We start from the raw sequence: 19,567 nt of genomic DNA on the forward strand, positions 1-19,567 counted from the left end.
ACGTGTTTGTTAATTTTTTAAAGATTCTTCCTGTTACTGATTTCTTGTTTCATACCATTGTAATCAGAAAAGACATTCAGTATGATTTCTATCTTCTTAAATTTGTTAAGACTTGTTTTGTGGACTAAAATATCATCTATCTTGAAGAATGTTCTGTGTGCACTTAAGAACTCTTCCAAAAAATTGAAGAGGGAATACTTCTAAACTCATTTAACGAAACAAGCACGACCTTGATACCAAAACCACACAAGAACACTACAAGAAAAAAAAGTTAGAGGTCAATATCCATAATGAACATATATGCAAAATCCCTCAACAAAATACTAGGAAGCCAAGTTAAACAGCACATTAAAAGGACCACTCATGATGGTAAAGTCAGATTCATACCAGGGATGATTCAACATATGCAAATCTGTAAACAAAATATGCCACATAACAGAATGAAGAACAAAACAATATAATCATTTCAAAAGATACAGAAAAAACATTTGACAAAATTAAATATCCTCTCATTATACAAATTGTCAACACACAGGATATAAAAGAAAATATTTCAACATGAGAAAGGCCATATATGACAAACACACACCTAATATCATACTCAATAGTGAAAAAAGTTGAAAGCTTTCCCTCTAAGATCAGGAACAAGACAAGGATGCTTATACTTCCCACTTCTGTTCAACATAGTACTAGAAGGTAGCCAGAGTGGTCAGGTAAGAAAATGAAATAAAAGGCAACTGAATTAGAAAGAAAGTAGTGAAACTGTTCCTGTTTATAGATAACATGTTTCTCATATACAGAAACACCATAAAGATTCCACCAAAAACTATAAAATAAACAAATTCTGTAAAGTGGCATGATACAAAAATCAGTATCATTTCAATATACTAAAGACAATCTGAAAAAATAATCCAGAAAACAATCCCATTTACAACAGCTATAAAAACACAAAATTTTTACATATAAATTTAACCAAGGAGATGAAAGATCTGCACACTGAAAACTATAAAACATAGATAAAAGAAATTAAAGAAGATACAAATATATGGAAAGTTATCCCATATTGATGAAATGAAGAATATTGTTAAAATGTCCATATTATCCAAAGCAATATACAGATTAAATGCGATTCCTGTGAAAATTCCAATGCCATTTTTGAGAGAAATACAAAAAACAATTTTAAAATTTGTATGGAAGTACAAGAGGCCCCAAACAGCCAAAACAATCCTGAGCAAAAAGAACAAAGCTGGAAGCATCACACTACCTAACTTCAAAATATACTACAAAACTACGGTAATCCAAATAGCATGGTACTAGCATAAAAACATACAGAAAGATCACTGGAACAGAACTGAGAACCAAGATATACATCCACAAATTTACAGGCAACTGGTTTTCAAAAAAGATATCAAGAACACCAAATGGCAACTGGTTTTCAAAAAATGATATCAAGAACACCTAATGGGGAAAGAACAGTCTAATCGATAAATGTTAGGACAACTGGGTATCCCTCTGCAGAAGAATGAAATTAAACCCTTATCTCATCCTTAACTCAAAATGGATTTTTTCTTTCGAATTTTTAAGTTCAGGGATACATGTGCAGGTTCGTTATATAGGTAAATTCATGTCATGGGGTTTTGTTGTACAAATTATTTCTCTTTTTTTTTTCTTTTTTTGAGACAGGATCTCACTCTGTCACTGTCACCCAGGCTGGAGTACAGTGGCATGATCCTGGCTCACTGCAACCTCCACTTCCCAGGTTCAAGTGATTCTCCCACCTCAGCCTCCTAAGTAGCTAGGATTACAGGTATGAGCCACCATAGCCTGGCTAATTTTTATATTTTTAGTAGAGATGGATTTCACCACATTGGCCAGGTTGGTTTCAAACTCCAGACCTCAGGCGATCCACCCACCTCAGCCTCCCAAAGTGCTGGGATTACAGGCATGAGCCACTGTGCCCAGCCCCTTGCCTACTTCTCAACGGGGTTGTTTTTTTTCTTGTAAATTTGTTCAAGTTCTTAATAGATGCTAGATATAAGACTTTTGTCTGATCCATAGTTTGTAAACATTTTCTCCCATGCTGTATGTTGTCTGTTTACTCTGTTAATAGTTTTGTTTGCTATGCAGAAGCTCTTTAATTAGATCCTATTTGTCAATTTTTTCATTTGTTGCAATTGCTTTTGGCGTCTTCATCATGAAATTGTTGCCCATGCCTATGTCCAGAATGGTATTGCCTAGGTTATCTTCCAGGGTTTTTATAGTTTTGGGTTTTACATTTAAGTCTTTAATTGATCTTAAGTTGATTTTTATCTGTGCTGTAAGGAAGGGTCCAGTTTCAATCTTCTGCACATGGCTAGCCAGTTATCTCAGCACCATTTATTGAATAGGGAATCCTTTCCCTATTGCTTGTTTTTATCAGCTTTGTTGAACATCAGATGGTTGTTGGAATCTTATTTCTGGGCTCTGTAGTCTGTTCCATTGGTTTATGTGTCTGTTTTTGTACGAATACCACGCTGTTTTGATTATTGTAGCCCTTTAGTACAGTATGAAGTCAGGTAGTGTGATGCCACCAGCTTTCTTCTTTTTGCTTAGAATAGCCTTAGCTATTTGGACTCTTTTTGGGTTCCATATGAATTTTAAAATAGCTTCTTCTAGTTCTGTGAATAATGTCATTGGTAATTTGACAGGAATAGCATTGAATCTATAAATTGCTTCGGGCAGTAGTCAAGTCTAGAAGCAAATCAGGAATGCAACCTCATTCACAATTGCCATAAAAAGAATAAAATACATGGAAATACAGTCAGCCAGCAAGGTGAAAGATCTCTACAATTAAAAGAAATTAGAGATGGCACAAACAAATGGAAAAACATTCCATGCTCATGGCTCATGGGGAAAGAACAGTCTAATCAATAAATGTCGGGACAACTGGATACCCACTTGTCCATGCTCATGGCTAGGAAGAATGAATATCAAAATGGATAAAAGGCTTAAATTTAAGATTTGAAACTGTAAAAGTCCTAGAAAAAAATATAGAGGAGAAACTCCATGACACTGATCCAGGGAATGGTGTTTTGGACATAAACTCAAAAGCAAAGACAGCAAGAGCAAAAATAGATGAATGGGATTATATCAAACTAAAAAGCTTCTGCACAGCCAAAGAAACTATCAACAGAGTGAAGAGAAAACCTATGGAATGAGAGAAAATACATCAAAATCATATATTGGATAAAAGATTAATATCCAAAATATATTTTAAAAACTCAGTAATAAGAAAACAACCCCATTTAAAAAAATGGGCAAAGAAGCAGGATGCAATGGTACATGCCTACAGTCTCAATTACTTGGGAGGCTGAGGCAGGAGGATTCTTGAGCCTCGGAGTCCAAGTACAGCCTGGGCAACGTATTGAGACTCCGTCTCTAAATAATAAATTTTAAAAATAATTTTTAAGAATTTGACAAATGATCTGAATAGACATTTCCCAAAAGAAGACACACAAATTGCCTAGAAGTATACAAAAAAAATGCTCAACATAACTAATCATCAGAAAACTGCAAACGAAAACCACAATAAGTTATCACCTGTTAGAATGACCATTATTGAAAAATAATGGCAAAACTAACACAAAAGAAAGTCAGTCTAAAGATCCACCAATAAATAAAATGTAGCAGTCTGATATGACTAGAGTAGCTGGGATTACAGGTGTCCGCCACCATGCTCAGCTAATTTTTGTATTTTTAGTAGAGACAGGGTTTCACCAAGTTGGCCAGGCTGGACTTGAACTCCTAACCCCACATGATCTGCCCGCCTCAGCCTCCCAAAGTGCTGGCATTACAGGCATGAGCCACCGCACCCAGCCCCATCTGTTACAATTTTAAAACAGACACACCAACAGTGCAATACAGCCAACTTGATATGCAGAAAAACAAACTGGTACAGAATACCAAAAACCACAGGAGAAAATAGAAAACCTTTTTAAAAGCAGGCCTAAATAGTCTATAAGAGAAGAGAAACTACAAAAGGTCAAAAACAATGAGAAAGTGCTAATATGGAAGGGTTAGCAAAAGCTGGGGCTTGTGTTTGTTTCAAGGCATCCACTACTCCCTGGAACTCTAGAACCGGGCTTTTATAAACCCCGAGCACAAAGTTTAAAAGACAAAGGAGAGCCCAAGAAAGGTAGAAAGCTGAATCAGAGACCCTTTCTGCCACATAAAGCCAAAGCCTTCTAAAGGCAACACTCTTAATATGACTTCTAGAAAAACAATCTGCCCAGTGGAAGGCAATGGTGAAGAGACTTGCCAATGAAGAGATTCTTGAAGTCATTTCAGTATTGTGCTTATCTCTTGGGGTAATCTTTACTTTGATTTTTGCCTAACAATTAATTTCTGTTGCGGTAGGGGAGAATAATCATCTATCTTGGCAGAAAATTGAAGGTTCATTCCCTGGAGAATGTAAAAAAGAGACTCTGGACCAAAGAATACAAGGGCTCAGCTTGATCTCTCTGACCAAGTCAACTGTCTGGTGTCTGAGCCTCATATTTTTCTCATGGCTACCCGTTTACATTTATTTGTATGATCTTCTACTTAATGTCTGCCTTATCTACTAGGTAATATGCTTCAGGAGTCAAATCTGGTTTTGCTCACCATTTTAACCCCAACACATATCACAACGCCTGACATACAGTAGAAGCTCAAAAACAGAAAAAGAGAAAAAAGTAATCAGTGGAGGGAAGGAGACTAACATTTATTCAAACAGCTGCATTGGTCTTTTTACTGTTCCTGGAAAATGCCAGGCATAGTCCCACCTCAGGTCTGCCACACCTGCTCCTCCCTTTGCCTGTGGTAGTCCCTTCCCATAAAAATCCCCATGGCTAATGCCTTCCCCTCTTTCAAATCTTCGCTCAAATGGTACTTTCCAGATGAGGCCTTCCCTGACCATCCTATTTCAAATTCCAACAACCCTTTCACCCCAAATTCTGCCTATTCCTTAGTTGCTGCATCCGATTTATTCTTTTCTGTAGCATTTGTTATGTCCCAAAAGACTAAATATCTTACATTACTGTCGTTCCCCAGAAAGTTAACTATATAAGAACAGAGACTTCTTTCATTACTGTAGTTCCAATTTTTACAATGATGTCTAACACATAGTTAAAATTCAATATTTATTCAAAAAATGACTACATAAAGTAAAATAACATTTTGTCATTTTTAGATATTCAAAATTTATCTTAACATGCAGTGTTTAAAATATGCAAAACTGCCAACTATTCATGGGTAAAAAAGACTATCCCTGTTTTAAGATTTTATACTTTTTAATTTTTAACTGTTAAAATATTCTTCCTTTTACAAAATGATGATCATAGTATATAGTAACTATTTTTTCTCAATGGGCCTATTTGCCAAAATGAGAAATGATTAAAATCTGTCAGTGTCTAATACTTTTTTAGAAATTTTACTGTTCTATGGAATCTAAAAATCTGGAAACTACCGACATATAAAATTAAAATAACTCATCAGACTATCATTTCAATATCTAGCCCAAAAGATCCACTGAAACTAATTCTACCCTTCAAAAATCCTCTTCACTGGTCAAGCCAGTAACTTTACCAAATTCAAACTATGACTTTGATTCCCCTGGACCCTTCTTCTGAACTAACCTTCCTCATAATCCCTCCTCTACAGCCTTCTCTTCCTAATCTAAAATCTATCTAATATCACAAACCCTTTCCTTACCACACTATCCTACATTATTCTTCTGTCATCTGAACACCTCCAGCCCTTTAGCTAGGGCTTACTTCCAAACACTAGTTTGGCTCAAGCTACCTAAGTAAGAATCACTGCGTGGAGATTTTTTAAAGGCAGTTTCCAGCATCTCAGTGCAGATTAGGAGTATTTCCAGGATTGGGGTATAACAGCCAGTAGTTTTTAAAAGTTTAGGGAACAAAGGAAGTCTTATCACATAAAAATAATTTGACCACCAAGAGATCAAGACCATCCTGGTCAACATGGTGAAACCCCGTCTCTACTAAAAATACAAAAAAATTAGCTGGGCATGGTGGCACGTGCCTATAATCCCAGCTACTCAGGAGGCTGAGGCAGGAGAATTGCCTGAACCCAGGAGGCGGAGGTTGTGGTGAGCTGAGATCGCACCATTGCACTCCAGCCTGGGTAACAAGAGCGAAACTCCGTCTCTCAAAAAAAATAAAATAAAATAAAAATAATTTGACCACAATAATAATGGTTACATGTTTATCCTAAGTCTTCCTATTAAACATCGAATGTGCATATCCCATGTATAATTATACATCGGAAGAGCTTAATTTTGAAATAATTCATTTCAAATTCAATTGTAATATTTTGACACAGATACATAGAGGCATTTGTGAAAATGGTGTATTATCATAGAAGGGCACATATTATAAAGAAATTAATATTCTTAGGCTTAAGTTTATTCAAATGGGAGCAATGAAATTTTGCTTTAAAAACGCAAGTTAACCTAAATATAGTTTACCAACCTGCTTGTTGTTCTCTGCCATGGAAAGCTGCAATGCCAAGAGCATGGAGTCTGCACCACATAGAGTAGTTCTCTCAGAGTTACAAAGAGCATGCCAATTCTTTCGAAACTCTTTAATCATATCCAAGACAGACTTCTGATTAAGCACAGCCATTATCTTAAAGTAGGACAGAATACAAAGTTTAAGTACCTTATGTTAACTGGAAATTAACATTTAACATGTATAAGCAAGCACAGATAGAGAAAAATATACAGTGAATGAGAGGTCATTTCATATTTACCAAGATTGCTTTTAATTAAATTTAGGAAAATAAAATAATACAATTTCTGCAGAATCGTACTTTCCTCCCCTTTAGTTTCTTAAGCCAAACCTTTTGAAAGAACAAAATCCAGCCTTTACTTCTGAAAATTTACACAAGACATGCAAATTTATTGCAAACTTGTAATGACAGACAACACACCTAAAGCTGTATTTAAATATGTATATTTGTTTTGAGATAGATAATATCTGATAGACTGCAAAAAAAAAAAAAAAAAAAAGCCAATTTCCTCCCATCCCATATTGTCCCAAAAGAGGTGACCTATTTTTCTACCCCTTTGAATATGGACCAGCCTTGTGACTTGATTTAACCAACAGAATGTGGCAAGAATGATGCTGCGGGAGTTCTGAGCTTAGGTCTTAAGTGATGTGTTGCATAAGTATTAACACAATAGGCCTCAATGCTATCTCTTTGAAGCTGGAGTCCAGTCCAGGAACTTAGATTTCAGAAGTGTTTCCAGTAAGAGTGGCTCACTGTGCTAAACTGTTCATACAAACAATACAGTTTATGCTAAACACTTACTTTCCTTCTGAGTCCAAAATTTTGGTACATGTCAGACAATGGATGCCTTTATGTTCAGCCCCCAATAAAAACCCTGGGCACTGAACCTCTAATAACCTTCCCTAGTAGCCATTTCACATGTGTTGTCACAACCTGTTACTGGAGGAATTGTGTTCTGTGTGACCACTAGAATATCACCTAGCAGTGTCTTGCCCAAATTGCTGATCCACAGATTCATAAGCAAATGGCTATTTTAAAACGATAACTTTTGAAGTGGTTTGTTACACAGTATTACATAACCAATAAAATAGCTAATAGGAGCCTACTTGGTGCCAGATACTTTTCAAAAGGTTAATATTGATTACTTCACTTAATTCTCATAAGTGTTTCATAAGGCAGATGTATTATTACCCTCATTTTACCTAATATCCCATGTCACTCAGTTTATAAATGGACAAACAGCATAAACCCAAGATGTCTAACTCTATAAGCTGTGTTCTTAAAGCATTATGCTAAATAACTTCTCCTGATGCACACAAAAGTCTTTCAAAATAATTGGAGGTAGGTAGTGCCAATGTTTTATATACCCAAGACTTATAGTCTGGGTATATGTTTGGTATATGGGTATATAGTCTGGGTATTACTCCTAAAATAAATCTTTAGGAGTAAATTACTTACTGGTATTATTTAAAGGTAGTATTATGAGATTTGATTGCTAGGAATGAAGACTCACTTGGGAATTAGACTATTCTGAAATGTGGCTCCACCACTTACTAGCTGTGAGATCTTGGCCACGTTACATCACCTTTCCCTGCCTCAGCTTCCTTATAATGAAAATGAAAACCCAATCCCATAGGGTTTTATCACGAGTAAACAATATAAACACAAGTAAAACTTCTAGAACAGTGCCTGGCACGCATAAAAGCACATTAGCTATCATCATGCATTATGAGTTTCTAAGTTGTTTTGAGTTAAAAGTAAAACAGCATTGGCCAGGCACGGTGGTTCACACCTGTAATACCAGCACTTTGGGAGGCTGAGGCTTGTGTGTCACCTGAGGTTAGGAGTTTGAGACCAGCCTGGCCAACATGGTGAAACCCCGTCTACTAAAAATTAGCTGGGTGTGGTGGCACGCACCAGTAATCCTAGCTACTCAGGAGGCTGAGACAGGAGAATCGCTTGAACCCGGGAGGTGGAAGTTGCAGTGAGCCGAGATCGCACCACTGCACTCCAGCCTAGGCAACAGAGCAAGACTCCATCATATATAGATATATATAAAAGCATTACTATGGGTGACAGAAAACCAAGAATCTCATTCAGGGATCAGCTAACTTTTTGGAAAGGAAAAAACAGTAAATATTTGAGGCATAACACTACTCACTTTGACCTGTAGTGTGAAAACAGCCACGGACACACATAAACAAACAAATGAGCATAGCTGTGCTCCAACAAAACTTTTTTTATGGACACTAAAATTTGAATTTCGTGTAAGTTTTACAAATCACAAAACATTATTCTTTTCATTTTTGTTCCTCAACCATATAAACATGTAAAACTGATTCTTAGCTCAGGAGATGGCTGCACAAAAACAGGCAGCACAGCTAGTCTGCCAACCCCTGGTCTAGCCCCAGCTTTTCCTGTAGCTAGCTGGCTGTGGGAGCCTGTGTGATAAGCCTTACCCATGGTTGCCTAGGTGGAGGCATCATCACACAGAAATACTCACCTTCCAGTCCGTTGTGAGTCAATGAGACAATAAATATGCCAGCACTCTGAATGACAGCCTTCACCATACAAAAAACAGGTAGCAAAAGACAGCAGCGATAATAAACACTTGTTTTTTCAAAATTGGATTCCAAGCTGCTCTAGAGCACAAACTGTGAGACAGAAAATTGTCACTGGGCAGGCAGTGTGAAATGGTTGAAAGAACTACACTTTCAAGTCAGATACCACAGGGTTCGCGTCCAGGCTCCTCCATATATGGTATTTAAAATCTGATGAGCACAAGTTTCTTCACCTGCAAAATCAGGAAGGGAATTTCTACCTCATAGAATAATGAGATGTTAGTGAAACAAGTACATAACCCACCTAGTGCCAGACATTTAGTAGGTGCTCAATTTTAAAATGGCATTCGAAGTCATTATCAGTGTTAGAGTGCAAGTCCCAAAGGTTCCTTGGGAGGCTTTAATCGGGGGTAGGGGAAAGTTGCGGAAGGGGAAAGTTGGAGTCTGAGTACATCACGGGACTAGAACCCTGGTTTCCTGCCTAACTAATGGAAGTTAAGCAGGCCTCTATGGGCCTGTCTTACAGGCTGCAGATGAACCTTCAGGGCTTTCCAATTCCATCACTAGATAATGTGAACTCCACCTACACCCCCCAGCCCAACCAGGGCTTCAGAGCGAAGTCACTGCACCTTAATACCTCGGTCCGACGGCACTTTGCTACGACCGAGGTATTACTATGCAAAGCACCCTCAAAAGCTACAGCCTGAATCACCGCTTAAAAATGCGACAGGGCAGGTGGGGCAAACGCGAGACTTACCTGCTTACGGGTAGACCCGAAGGCGCAAGCTGGACTGCGCAGAAAGATCCCCCACTGACCGCCCCTCAGCAGCTGCCGCCGCAGTCGCAGCCGAATACATTTCAAACCTCGCGGGAGGCCTCGGAAGCCAATCGCGGCGCTCGCCCTCCGACCCGGAAGCAGAGCCGGCGCGCGTTGCGGCAGCCCGCATCGAAGACCAGCTTGCCTCTGGTCGCTTCCCGGCGCTCTGCGGTGCGTATCGAGCGGGGAGCCCAAGAGGCCGCGACGGTTTTTTGCCGGCCGTCCCGCCCTGCCACTCTATCCCCGGGAGTTCTTCTGTCTCATCTCGGGCTCCGGGAGGAGGGAGCGGGGTCTTGTGGAACTCGCCTGGTCCTGGTAGAGGTGTCGGGATTCATTGCAGGGACTTACCTTGTTCCCTCCCTTCTCTGCCCTTCTAGTTTTACAGGGGCAAGTCCTGCCCAACGTGTACGGTGAGGCCCTGGGCACTGCTTTAATTATCAGTGGTTGTGGGGACTGGACAATTTCCTGACCTCGAATCTCTTGCACTTCTTATACCTCTCTGCCTCCGTGTCCATAACACTTTCTGGTCACCCTTAACAAGTCTCCAGTCCCGGATGTCCATTCCTAAGGTTACTAGTTTATAAGCGTCTCCAGGTGGGACTCATCTGATTCTCAGTACTCTTCAGGTGCTTGATACGTTTGTTACTGAGCCCAACTGTTTTCAGGACAACCCTTGTGTCGAATTAAAACACAAAAAACAAAAACTCTAAAACCCGTAATTCTCATATGGGAATGCTACTTCCAGAGTGCACACTAGTCCTTGACAGGTTAGTTAAGGTCTCGTGCCTAGTTTTAAGAATATTATTTTTTTTAATTTTAAGTTCTGGGATACATGTGCGGGACGTGCAGGTTTATTACAAAGGTAAACGTGTGCTATGGTGGTTTGCTGCATCTATCAACCCATCACCTCGGTAGTAAGCTCCGCATGCATTAGCTATTTATCCTGATGCTCTCCCTCTCCCCGGCCCCCTGAATATTATTTTTATATCACACGTTTTGGCACTCCTTAAAACAGATCCTGTATTTTGTATCTGTTTATATGATAGCACTTTTCACGTTGAATCATAACTATCCCTAAAATTGTGGTCTCCTTCAAGCCAGGAGGCTGTGTTTTTCTTCATTAGCACTGGTTCTCCACACACAATGAACTCTTGCAAATCCTGGCTCTGCTTATGAGCTTGGCAAGTTAACCTACTGAAGCCTCAGTTTCTCCATCTACAAAATGGAAACAAGAGGTAGTACCTGCTTTTAGGTTTGTACAGATAACAATCATGTCAGTAAAATGCTTAATATGGCACCTACAAACAACGCTTCACAAATGTTAATTATCATTAATTTTTATTAACATTTGCTATTAAAATGATTCCATCTTAATATGGAATACTATTTCTTTTAGATAATCTAAACAGAACTTTATGGTGTTATTGTTTGCTATAATCACAGATATGGAAAAGAGCTGTGGAGCAAATGTGGAACCATTAATAACTAGATTTAATAAAGTACTTACCCCTTGATAAGTACTTTAAATGTTTCTTTTGAGCTTTCTGTCTCATTGCAACACCACAACCTTATTTTGATGCATTTGTGGAATGACTGATACTTTGACTGTTCTAATTGTATCTGTGCTGTAATCCACAGTTTCGTGACCTTGTCCAGTAGAAGGCTATTTAATTTTTATAACTGCTTGGATTTTGACATACAAGATGAAGCAAGATGCCTCAAGAAATCCTGCCTACACTGTGGATTGTGAAGATTATGTGCATGTGGTAGAATTTAATCCCTTTGAGACTGGGGATTCAGGAAACCTAATTGCATATGGTGGCAATAATTATGTGGTCATTGGCACGTGTACGTTTCAGGTTAGTCTACAAAACTGCACTGAATGGCAGTGAAGCTATTTCACCGATAAAAGAACTTACACAAACCAAATCTAAACTTTGAAAATACATTGAGTTTGAATGTTAAAGACAGATAACACCCATAGAGAAAGATGTTCCCAGTTATATGTGCCTGAGATTTATGTAAACATTATATAGATAGTGAAAAAGAATAGTATAAGGCTTCTCTTTTGCCTCATGGTCATTAGTGGAATGTTCTGCTAATTGAAGGCTGTGATTAACTGAACATTGGTATGTACAGGAAAAAAACAATTTAAATTAGAGCCAATTAATTATGGTTTTTCTACATTCTGCTTTAACATACGAAGTCAGCTAATATTGAGAGCCTGAAAAATGATCTTCCAGGAGAATTTATAGTTTTTATAACATTTAGCTTTCCTATTAGTGTGCTATCATATTGTTTGTGCATCCAGAGTGTACAAAGTATGGGCCATATTAATTGAGCAGGCAGTTAAGCATTGCCATTAAGAGCATGAATTCTAGAACCAGAATGCCTACATGTTCACTCCTGCTTGGCTTTACTTCTTACTAGCTATGCAACCTTGAATAAAATACTTAACTTCTCCTGTAAACATGAGGAAAATAATGCTCGAATTTTAGCATATGTAAAATTCCAAGAGGGCATCTGACAACATTGTAATCCACATGTATGTTTTAGTTGTCATTGATATGGGCAGTGGTAACACTCAGATTTAATCACCAAAGTAAGATTGCTTTGTGGTGTACATACACCATGCTTTCTGAGAGGAAAGCTAGTTTTACATGTAAGAGAGACTTTGAACGATGAAGGTTCAACCCTCAGGACTAGCTGGTTAATCCTTTATCTGAATATTATTAATAGGGCTGTATTTCTCAAATTATAATTAATGTAGTAATTTGGAAGTCGCCAATTTTCAAAGATTTAACATAACTTTATCACTGAAGTGATATTATATTGTTATAGTTACTTCTTCCTTTACTGAGAAGGCAATTCTGTATCTTACAGTATTCTGACATCAAAAATGCAATTTGGCGTTTTATAGTACAATAAATATATAAAGCTATACAAATTGGGATATAGTCATATTTATCCTAAGAGAAAATATGAATTTAACATTTCAGTTTGTTGCTGTCTGAGTAGAATATGACAGCTCCTTTGCTATCCCGTACTGTCTCTTTGGGTGGGTGTAGAAATTACTAACTTTTAGACTAAATATGACCCTCACCCTTAGATGGACTCGGTTTAGGATCATAAAAAGTCATATGATTAAGACAATATAACGTACTTGAAATTTCAAGACCTGAGGAAAATCCATTTCTTTAATGGAAGTCACCAATGCACAAAAGAGTAAAGCAGCCCCCTACAGGTAAAACTAACTTTTTACTTCATTACTCTTAAAATTAATAACTGGACATAAAATTGTATTCAAAAACACTGAAAAATGTTTATCTCTCATGATTAAGAAATGTTGAAAGAGAAAGTCAGTGGAGAACAAATTAAGAAAAAGGAAAAGCAAAGATGAAAGAGGGAGATGAGAAAGAGAAGGAAAATGACAAAATGGAAAAAAGAACTAGTATAAACATTTGCGTTCTGTTTTGGGTTATGGACACATGTATTGTCTCAGCTGATCCTCATACTTGTGAGATTAGCAATGTAGGTCTCATTACGAAGGAAAAAATTAGATTTTTATTAATTTGGACAGTAGTAAACACAAATTATATTCTGTACCAGACATTGGAAATACAATTAATTAAGTCCATTTCAAAATAAATTATTGCTTTTCTTTGAAGTTATTTTTTAATGTAACTAAACACTGTTAAATATTATTACTGTTCTCTTGTCCTAGAATTTCAAGTTCCATTGCACCCAATTTCATACCTCTTGTCTTGAGAGAAAACTAAGTAAAGGTAAATTAAGTGGAAAGATTTCCACATTCCTGTCAGAAAGACAATCCTTATTTTAAAGCTATTTAGAAAACGTTGTAGATACAGTGAATTTGAATTTCAACAAAGCATTTTTCAGAATCTCATGCTGTCCCTTTGATTATGATGGAAATATGAGCTTCTAAATGATAGTGCTGTTAACTGGTGTCATGTATTTGTCAAATATTCATTAAGTGCATACTGGGTGTCAAGAAGTGAAAAAAATATGGACCATGTCCTTAAGGAGATTTTAAATATAAAGCAGTACAATGAGAAAAATGTTATAAAAACCTTTGTTAAGAGGAGCATGAACATAGGTGCTTGCCTAAATCAGTGTTCTCATGCGAGTTCTACTAGGGGCCTCAATTCACTAATGAGGACCCTTTGAATAGACAGAAATCTTGTATGTATTTTACACTTTTTAAAGTGTGCATGTATCAAATAAAACTAGCCCCATTTCACATGCTTCATAAGGTCCTGTGTGGCTACCATATCAGACAGCACAGTTCTCTCTGTATTGTCCTCTGTAAATTAGCAATAATCTTTAATATTATAATAATAATACTATTTAGTTCTCAGCAGTATATTAGGATTCAGAGGGTATAATATATTTTAATATAAATTTCAGAGTAGTGTCTAAATGTTTAAAACTGTGAAAGAGGTATTAGACTTAGAATGGTAAATGTATTTTATGTTGTTACCTCTATTTGAATGAACAGAGTTGTTGCTTATAATGCTTTCAGGCTGAGGCTGAATCTGCTGCTCAGTGTGTATTCACCTAGGGGAGATAACTATGGCCAGATATTTGCCATCGTTCAATTAGACTTACTTGGTGGGGTTCCAGAGATGGAACATGGAACAATGAATAGAATTTACATGGAAACAAATTTTGGCTTAAGGTTAAGAACTCTTCTAATAATTAGAGCTATCCCCCAATTGAATAATTGGCTAGTGGCTACCGTAGAAGTAGCTAGTTCCCTCTCACTGGAAGTGTTCAGAGAGGGGTTGTATAAACTCTTTTTATCAGATGCTCTCCTAGGGATTCAAGCATTAGAGGAAAGAATTGAACTAGAGAAACTTCACGGCCTTGACTAACTGAAATTCTGTATTTGGCCTTAAATGGGTGTGGTAGGAGGGCCTGCCAGTTTCAAACCCTTATAATAACCCTTCCATCAACCTGTCTTTGCCCCAACCTCAAATATGCTGAAGCCTTGTATAATCATTTGTATTATAGTAAGTTTTCCAAAGTGTCTTAATTTCCTGCCTATACCATTCCTGCTTACACCCAAACTAAATCCAAAATAACATTTGTCTCTGCCTATACCACACACACACCCTGGCCTTTTAGTTGGCTCAGTGGCAAACAGTGCAGCCAGGAAAAAAAGTTTCACTGGTAATATAAAAAACTCAAGCTATATCATCCCTGGGATTTCTTTATCACCATGACCATCCAGTAATTCCATGTGTAATTTGGGTAACAAATTATAGGACCTGATTGTCAGCAATATTGTTTCAGTAGTAAGATGATGTGTATTTTCATGTAAAAACTTCATTTTTAAGAGACTGATTTGTCAAGTTGGGAAAAATAGATATAACCCAAACTATGAAGTCAGCTATGATTAGGCTCCTAAACTTATTTTAAAATTGCTTAGTGGCTGCTGCTTTGGCATATCTGGCTGTTAGCTGTACAACTATTATACACATAAATTATGAAGTAATAAAATTTGAGTGTTTTTCTTTCCTTGATAAGTGTATTTCTATTATTTCATTTATAAAAAACTTTTTCACTGTTAGTTCACCTGAAATTTAAAGTTATTTTCAAAGGGTATTTGAATTATGTAGAGAAAGATGAGTAATATATTTGTAAAATGACTTTACCAGGATCCCAAAGGCTATCCTAGAAAAATCAGCATATCCACTTGGATTTCATTCAAGTATACATTATAAAACTTTGCATTTAGATTCTGGGTGAATGGAATTCTTAGATCAGGACTTCAAGTAATTCCTATCAATATAGACATACGTATTTCAATAAATACCAAGTTTCACCTGCTGGATTTTTTTTCCTGATATTTTATAATCTCATACACTTTCATTAAAAAAAAAAAAAAAAACTGTGGTTAATACACAAGATTCCTTGGACAAATTTGTCATGAAAATTTTGCTTTAGTCTCTAGACCCAGTTCAGATATTGATTTAAATAACAACGATGATTTACTTATTTTTAAAATTGCGAAAATTTTTTATGTTTTTTTTTTCTTTTTTACCTTTCCTATTGCGCTGAGCAGTATTTTAATGCGTATAAAATATACATTATCCATAAAGGCATAAAGAATAATAAGATGGATCCCTATATACCCGCTACCTAGTTTAAGAAATGGAACATTAGCAATTCTTTTGAGGCCCCCTCAGTATCCTTCGCTTACTCATGGTAGGTATTTTGCATGGCAGGGTTTTCTGTTTGTCTGTTTTTTTCCCTGCTTCCCCCTTAAGGGCCCTGGACCTATACAGAGATCTCTCTGGCATCTTTCCTTGTGCAGGCACTAGTATTTGTCTCCTCTCTCTTGCAAACTGAAGCTTTAAATCATTGCATGTGGGCAGATGCCCTTATAACAGCTGCATTCCTTGGTACTCATTTGCTTGTTTGTATTTGGATTTTTGCAATGTTGTAATGGGAGAGCTTTTCAGGGTATTGTCCCCATTTACAGCGCTAGATGCCTTGACTTTTAAAGTTGATTTTTTTTTCTCACCTTCCCATGAGGATAAACTGAAATCATTTTTGTAGACCTGAACGAGATAGATAAGCCAACTTTATTAAGCATTTATTCCCAGAATAAAATATTTAAAACTAAATTAACCAGATTATTTCTTACATATTCACTCTTCATAGACTATAATAGTCCAGATGAATTATTTGTAGCATCTTACACACATATAATGCCACATGTAATACTACATGAAAATCATTGACACTGATTATAAAGACTTAGAGGCATCATAAGGTCCCAAAGTATTTTCCGTTTAATCAAAATGTTCAGCATATATTTTTAATATTGTCAGTAGATAATCCAGTTCTGGTAATTCATTTACTAGAATATTTTGATTCTTTAGAGCATTCCATTTTCTTTGTTTTCTTTTTTTATAATGTAGAGACGGGGTCTCACTATGTTGCCCGGGCTGGTCTCAAGCTCCTGAGCTTAAGCAGTCCTTCCACCTCAGTCCCCCAAAATATTGAGATTATAGATGTGAGCCACCACACCCCAACAAGCAGTCCATTTTCATTGAATTTATTATGAAATGCCTCCTAAGATAAAGTAGGACATGTTTATCATTTATTTCTAGTTGCCTTAGAGAGTTACTTTGTGAGGCTAAGGTAAGTTTGGATTTTATTTAATTCAATTAACTAATTAAATCTCAAAATTTTTCAAAAGCATAAACATAGCCTCCTGATAAATTCATTTTAATGAAATAATACTGTTTGTTTTCATAACTTACTAAAATATTTACTGTGCTTAGGAAGAAGAAGCAGGCGTTGAAGGCATTCAATATAAAACACTTCGAACATTTCACCATGGAGTCAGGGTTGATGGCATAGCTTGGAGCCCAGAGACTAGACTTGATTCATTGCCTCCAATAATCAAGTAAGTTTAACAACAGCACCAAATGCATTCTTTACTAATGTTCTTTGATTGTATTGCATGATCTGAAGTCTGATTATAGGTACTTTTTTCTCCATTTCCATTTTCCACAATCCAAGATACTAGGTATTTTTATATTTCCTATTACTTAATAATTTAGGCTTATCATCTGAATTTGTGATTTAAATATATAGCCATGACTATGATGCCTTGAGCATGTGTTTGAGCCAAACTACACAGCTTTTTACGTGAGCTTCATCTGAATCAAGGTCTTTACAGATTCTTCACTAATTCACAACTTTATTGAAAGTACAGCTCTTTTAATAAAAGACATTAATGAGCAGTTGAGACATTAATGAGCCTTCCTTCCCCCCACATAGACCAAGATCACATTTTCATGTCTCACAGTATGTAAATCTGTAGTTCTGGGCTTTGGACTTCAGTTTTTGTGAAAGTGTTTAAAAAGAGTGATGGTTTTCTGAGAAAAAAATCCTAGCAATGCCTGCTGAAGTCTTCTTTACGGGGGCAAGAATATGTTACATTATTTAAGATTTGTTACAAAACACTAGCCTTGTCTCCACAAATGTCAAATCTAAAAGATGTGTCTTCTTTTAGTAAGCAGTACTTAGCAACTAAAAGTTATCAACTATTAAGCTAACTCCATTTTTTAAATTAAAGAATAATTTAGATACTCTGAAATTCTCAGCTCTTAAGGGTACAGTTTGATCAGTTTTGACAAATGCATACATTTGTATAACCCACACTCTATTCATGCACAGTGTTTCTGTCACCCAAGAAAGTTACTTCATATTCCCTTCCAGTTAAGCACTGTACCCTATTCCCTACAGAAACAACTATTGATCTGAATTCTATTACCAGAAATCAGTTTTGCCTATTCTAGAACTTCATATAAGTGGAATCATACAGAATTTTTTTTGTGTCTGGCTTAATGTTTTTGAAATTTTTCCACATTGTTATGTATACCAGTGCATTTTAAGTAGTACTCCATTGCAGTGTATAAATAGATGATAGTCTGTTTATTCATTCTTCTATCAATGGGTACCAATACAGTTTCCAGTTTTTAGTTATTATTTTTTGCTGAATACTGCTTTTGGTGGTTATATGGTTTAATTTATCTTAGGAGTAGAATTGCTGAGTCACAGGGTAGATGTATGTTTAACATTTTAAGAAAATGCCAGTTTCTAAAGTGGTTCTACCATTTCGTATGTTCACCAGTAATCTACGGGTGGTCTCCCCACTCTCCAACACTCATTCGTTCATTTTGAGACAAGGTCTAGCTCTGTCACCCAAGCTACAGTACAGTGGCACCATCTCTACTCACTGCAATCTCTACCTTCCAGGCTCAAGCCATCTTCCCACCTCAGCCTCCTGAGTAGCTGGGACTATAGGCACACATCACCATGCCTGGCTAATTTTTGTATTTTTTGTAGAGACAGAGATTTGCCATGTTGCCCAGGCTGGTCTCAAACTCCTGAGCTCAGGCAATCCACCTCCCTCGGCCTCCCGAAGTTCTGGGATGATAGGCATGAGCCACCATACCTGGCCTATACTCCAACATTTATTATTGTCTATCTTTTTATTTTCTTTTTCTTTTTCTTTTTTTTTTGATACAGAATCTCACTCTATTACTCAGGCTGCCAGCCAGACCCATGATCATGGCTCATTGCAGCCTCAATCTCCCTTGTCTCAGCCTCAACCCTGCCTCTCACCTCAGCCTCCCAAGTAGCTGGAACTACAGGCGTGCGCTGCCACTCCCAGCTAATTTTTGTATTTTTTGCAGTGATGGGGTTTCACTGTGTTGCCCAGTCTGGTCTCGAGCACCTAGGCTCGAGCAGTTCACGCATCTTCTTGACCTCCCAAAGTGTTAGGATTACAGGCGTGAGCCACTGTGCCTAGCCTGTCTTTTTAATTTTAGCCATTCTGGTTGATGCCGCAATGACATTTCCATGATGACTAATGATGTTGATGCTTTTTCGATGTATTTGCTTCTTCTATTAGAAATCTTTGTGTGATTTTTTTTTTTATAGGTTGTGAAGCTGGTGCATGCTTTTTCCTAGAAGCCTTTACCAATATTTAGCTAACTTAATTTTGAATAATCTACACAATAGCTTTTGTCAGCATATGTAGTATTACCAAAGCTGGTGTGCTATTTATTTCCTTTTATATTTAAAGAAACTG

General features: G+C 37.0%; 2 protein-coding genes across 8 annotated transcripts in view; one reads left to right on the forward strand and one right to left on the reverse strand.

Moving 5' to 3' along the window:
* PARPBP (PARP1 binding protein) overlaps positions 1-9,960 on the reverse strand; it is a 70,247-nt gene extending 60,287 nt beyond the window's left edge. For 3 of the 5 annotated variants that reach the window (XM_012469224.2, XM_012469221.2, XM_064379913.1), the window contains exons 1-3: positions 9,871-9,959; positions 9,056-9,346; positions 6,513-6,668 (exon numbers count right to left, since the gene is read on the reverse strand). In XM_012469224.2, coding sequence (XP_012324647.2) covers positions 6,513-6,665 — 153 coding nt within the window. In that variant the 5' untranslated portion in view covers positions 6,666-6,668; positions 9,056-9,346; positions 9,871-9,959. Of the gene's footprint in view, positions 1-6,512; positions 6,669-9,055; positions 9,347-9,870 lie in introns of all 5 variants that reach the window. The other 2 variants (XM_012469222.3, XM_012469223.2) reach the window with 2 other exon arrangements.
* Positions 9,961-10,043: 83 nt separating this feature from the next.
* Positions 10,044-19,567, forward strand: part of NUP37 (nucleoporin 37) — a 45,447-nt gene continuing 35,923 nt past the window's right edge. The window contains exons 1-3 of one of the 3 annotated variants that reach the window (XM_012469226.3): positions 10,044-10,101; positions 11,569-11,789; positions 17,247-17,371. In XM_012469226.3, the coding sequence (XP_012324649.1) occupies positions 11,634-11,789; positions 17,247-17,371 (281 nt within the window). In that variant the 5' untranslated portion in view covers positions 10,044-10,101; positions 11,569-11,633. Of the gene's footprint in view, positions 10,102-10,391; positions 10,698-10,724; positions 10,842-11,568; positions 11,790-17,246; positions 17,372-19,567 lie in introns of those variants that run through there. The other 2 variants (XM_064379915.1, XM_064379914.1) reach the window with 2 other exon arrangements.

The sequence above is a fragment of the Aotus nancymaae genome, unplaced genomic scaffold (assembly GCF_030222135.1).
Source record: "Aotus nancymaae isolate 86718 unplaced genomic scaffold, 86718_ANA_hifiasm-v0.15.2.pri h1tg000021l, whole genome shotgun sequence".
Taxonomy (NCBI): Eukaryota; Metazoa; Chordata; class Mammalia; order Primates; family Aotidae; genus Aotus; species Aotus nancymaae.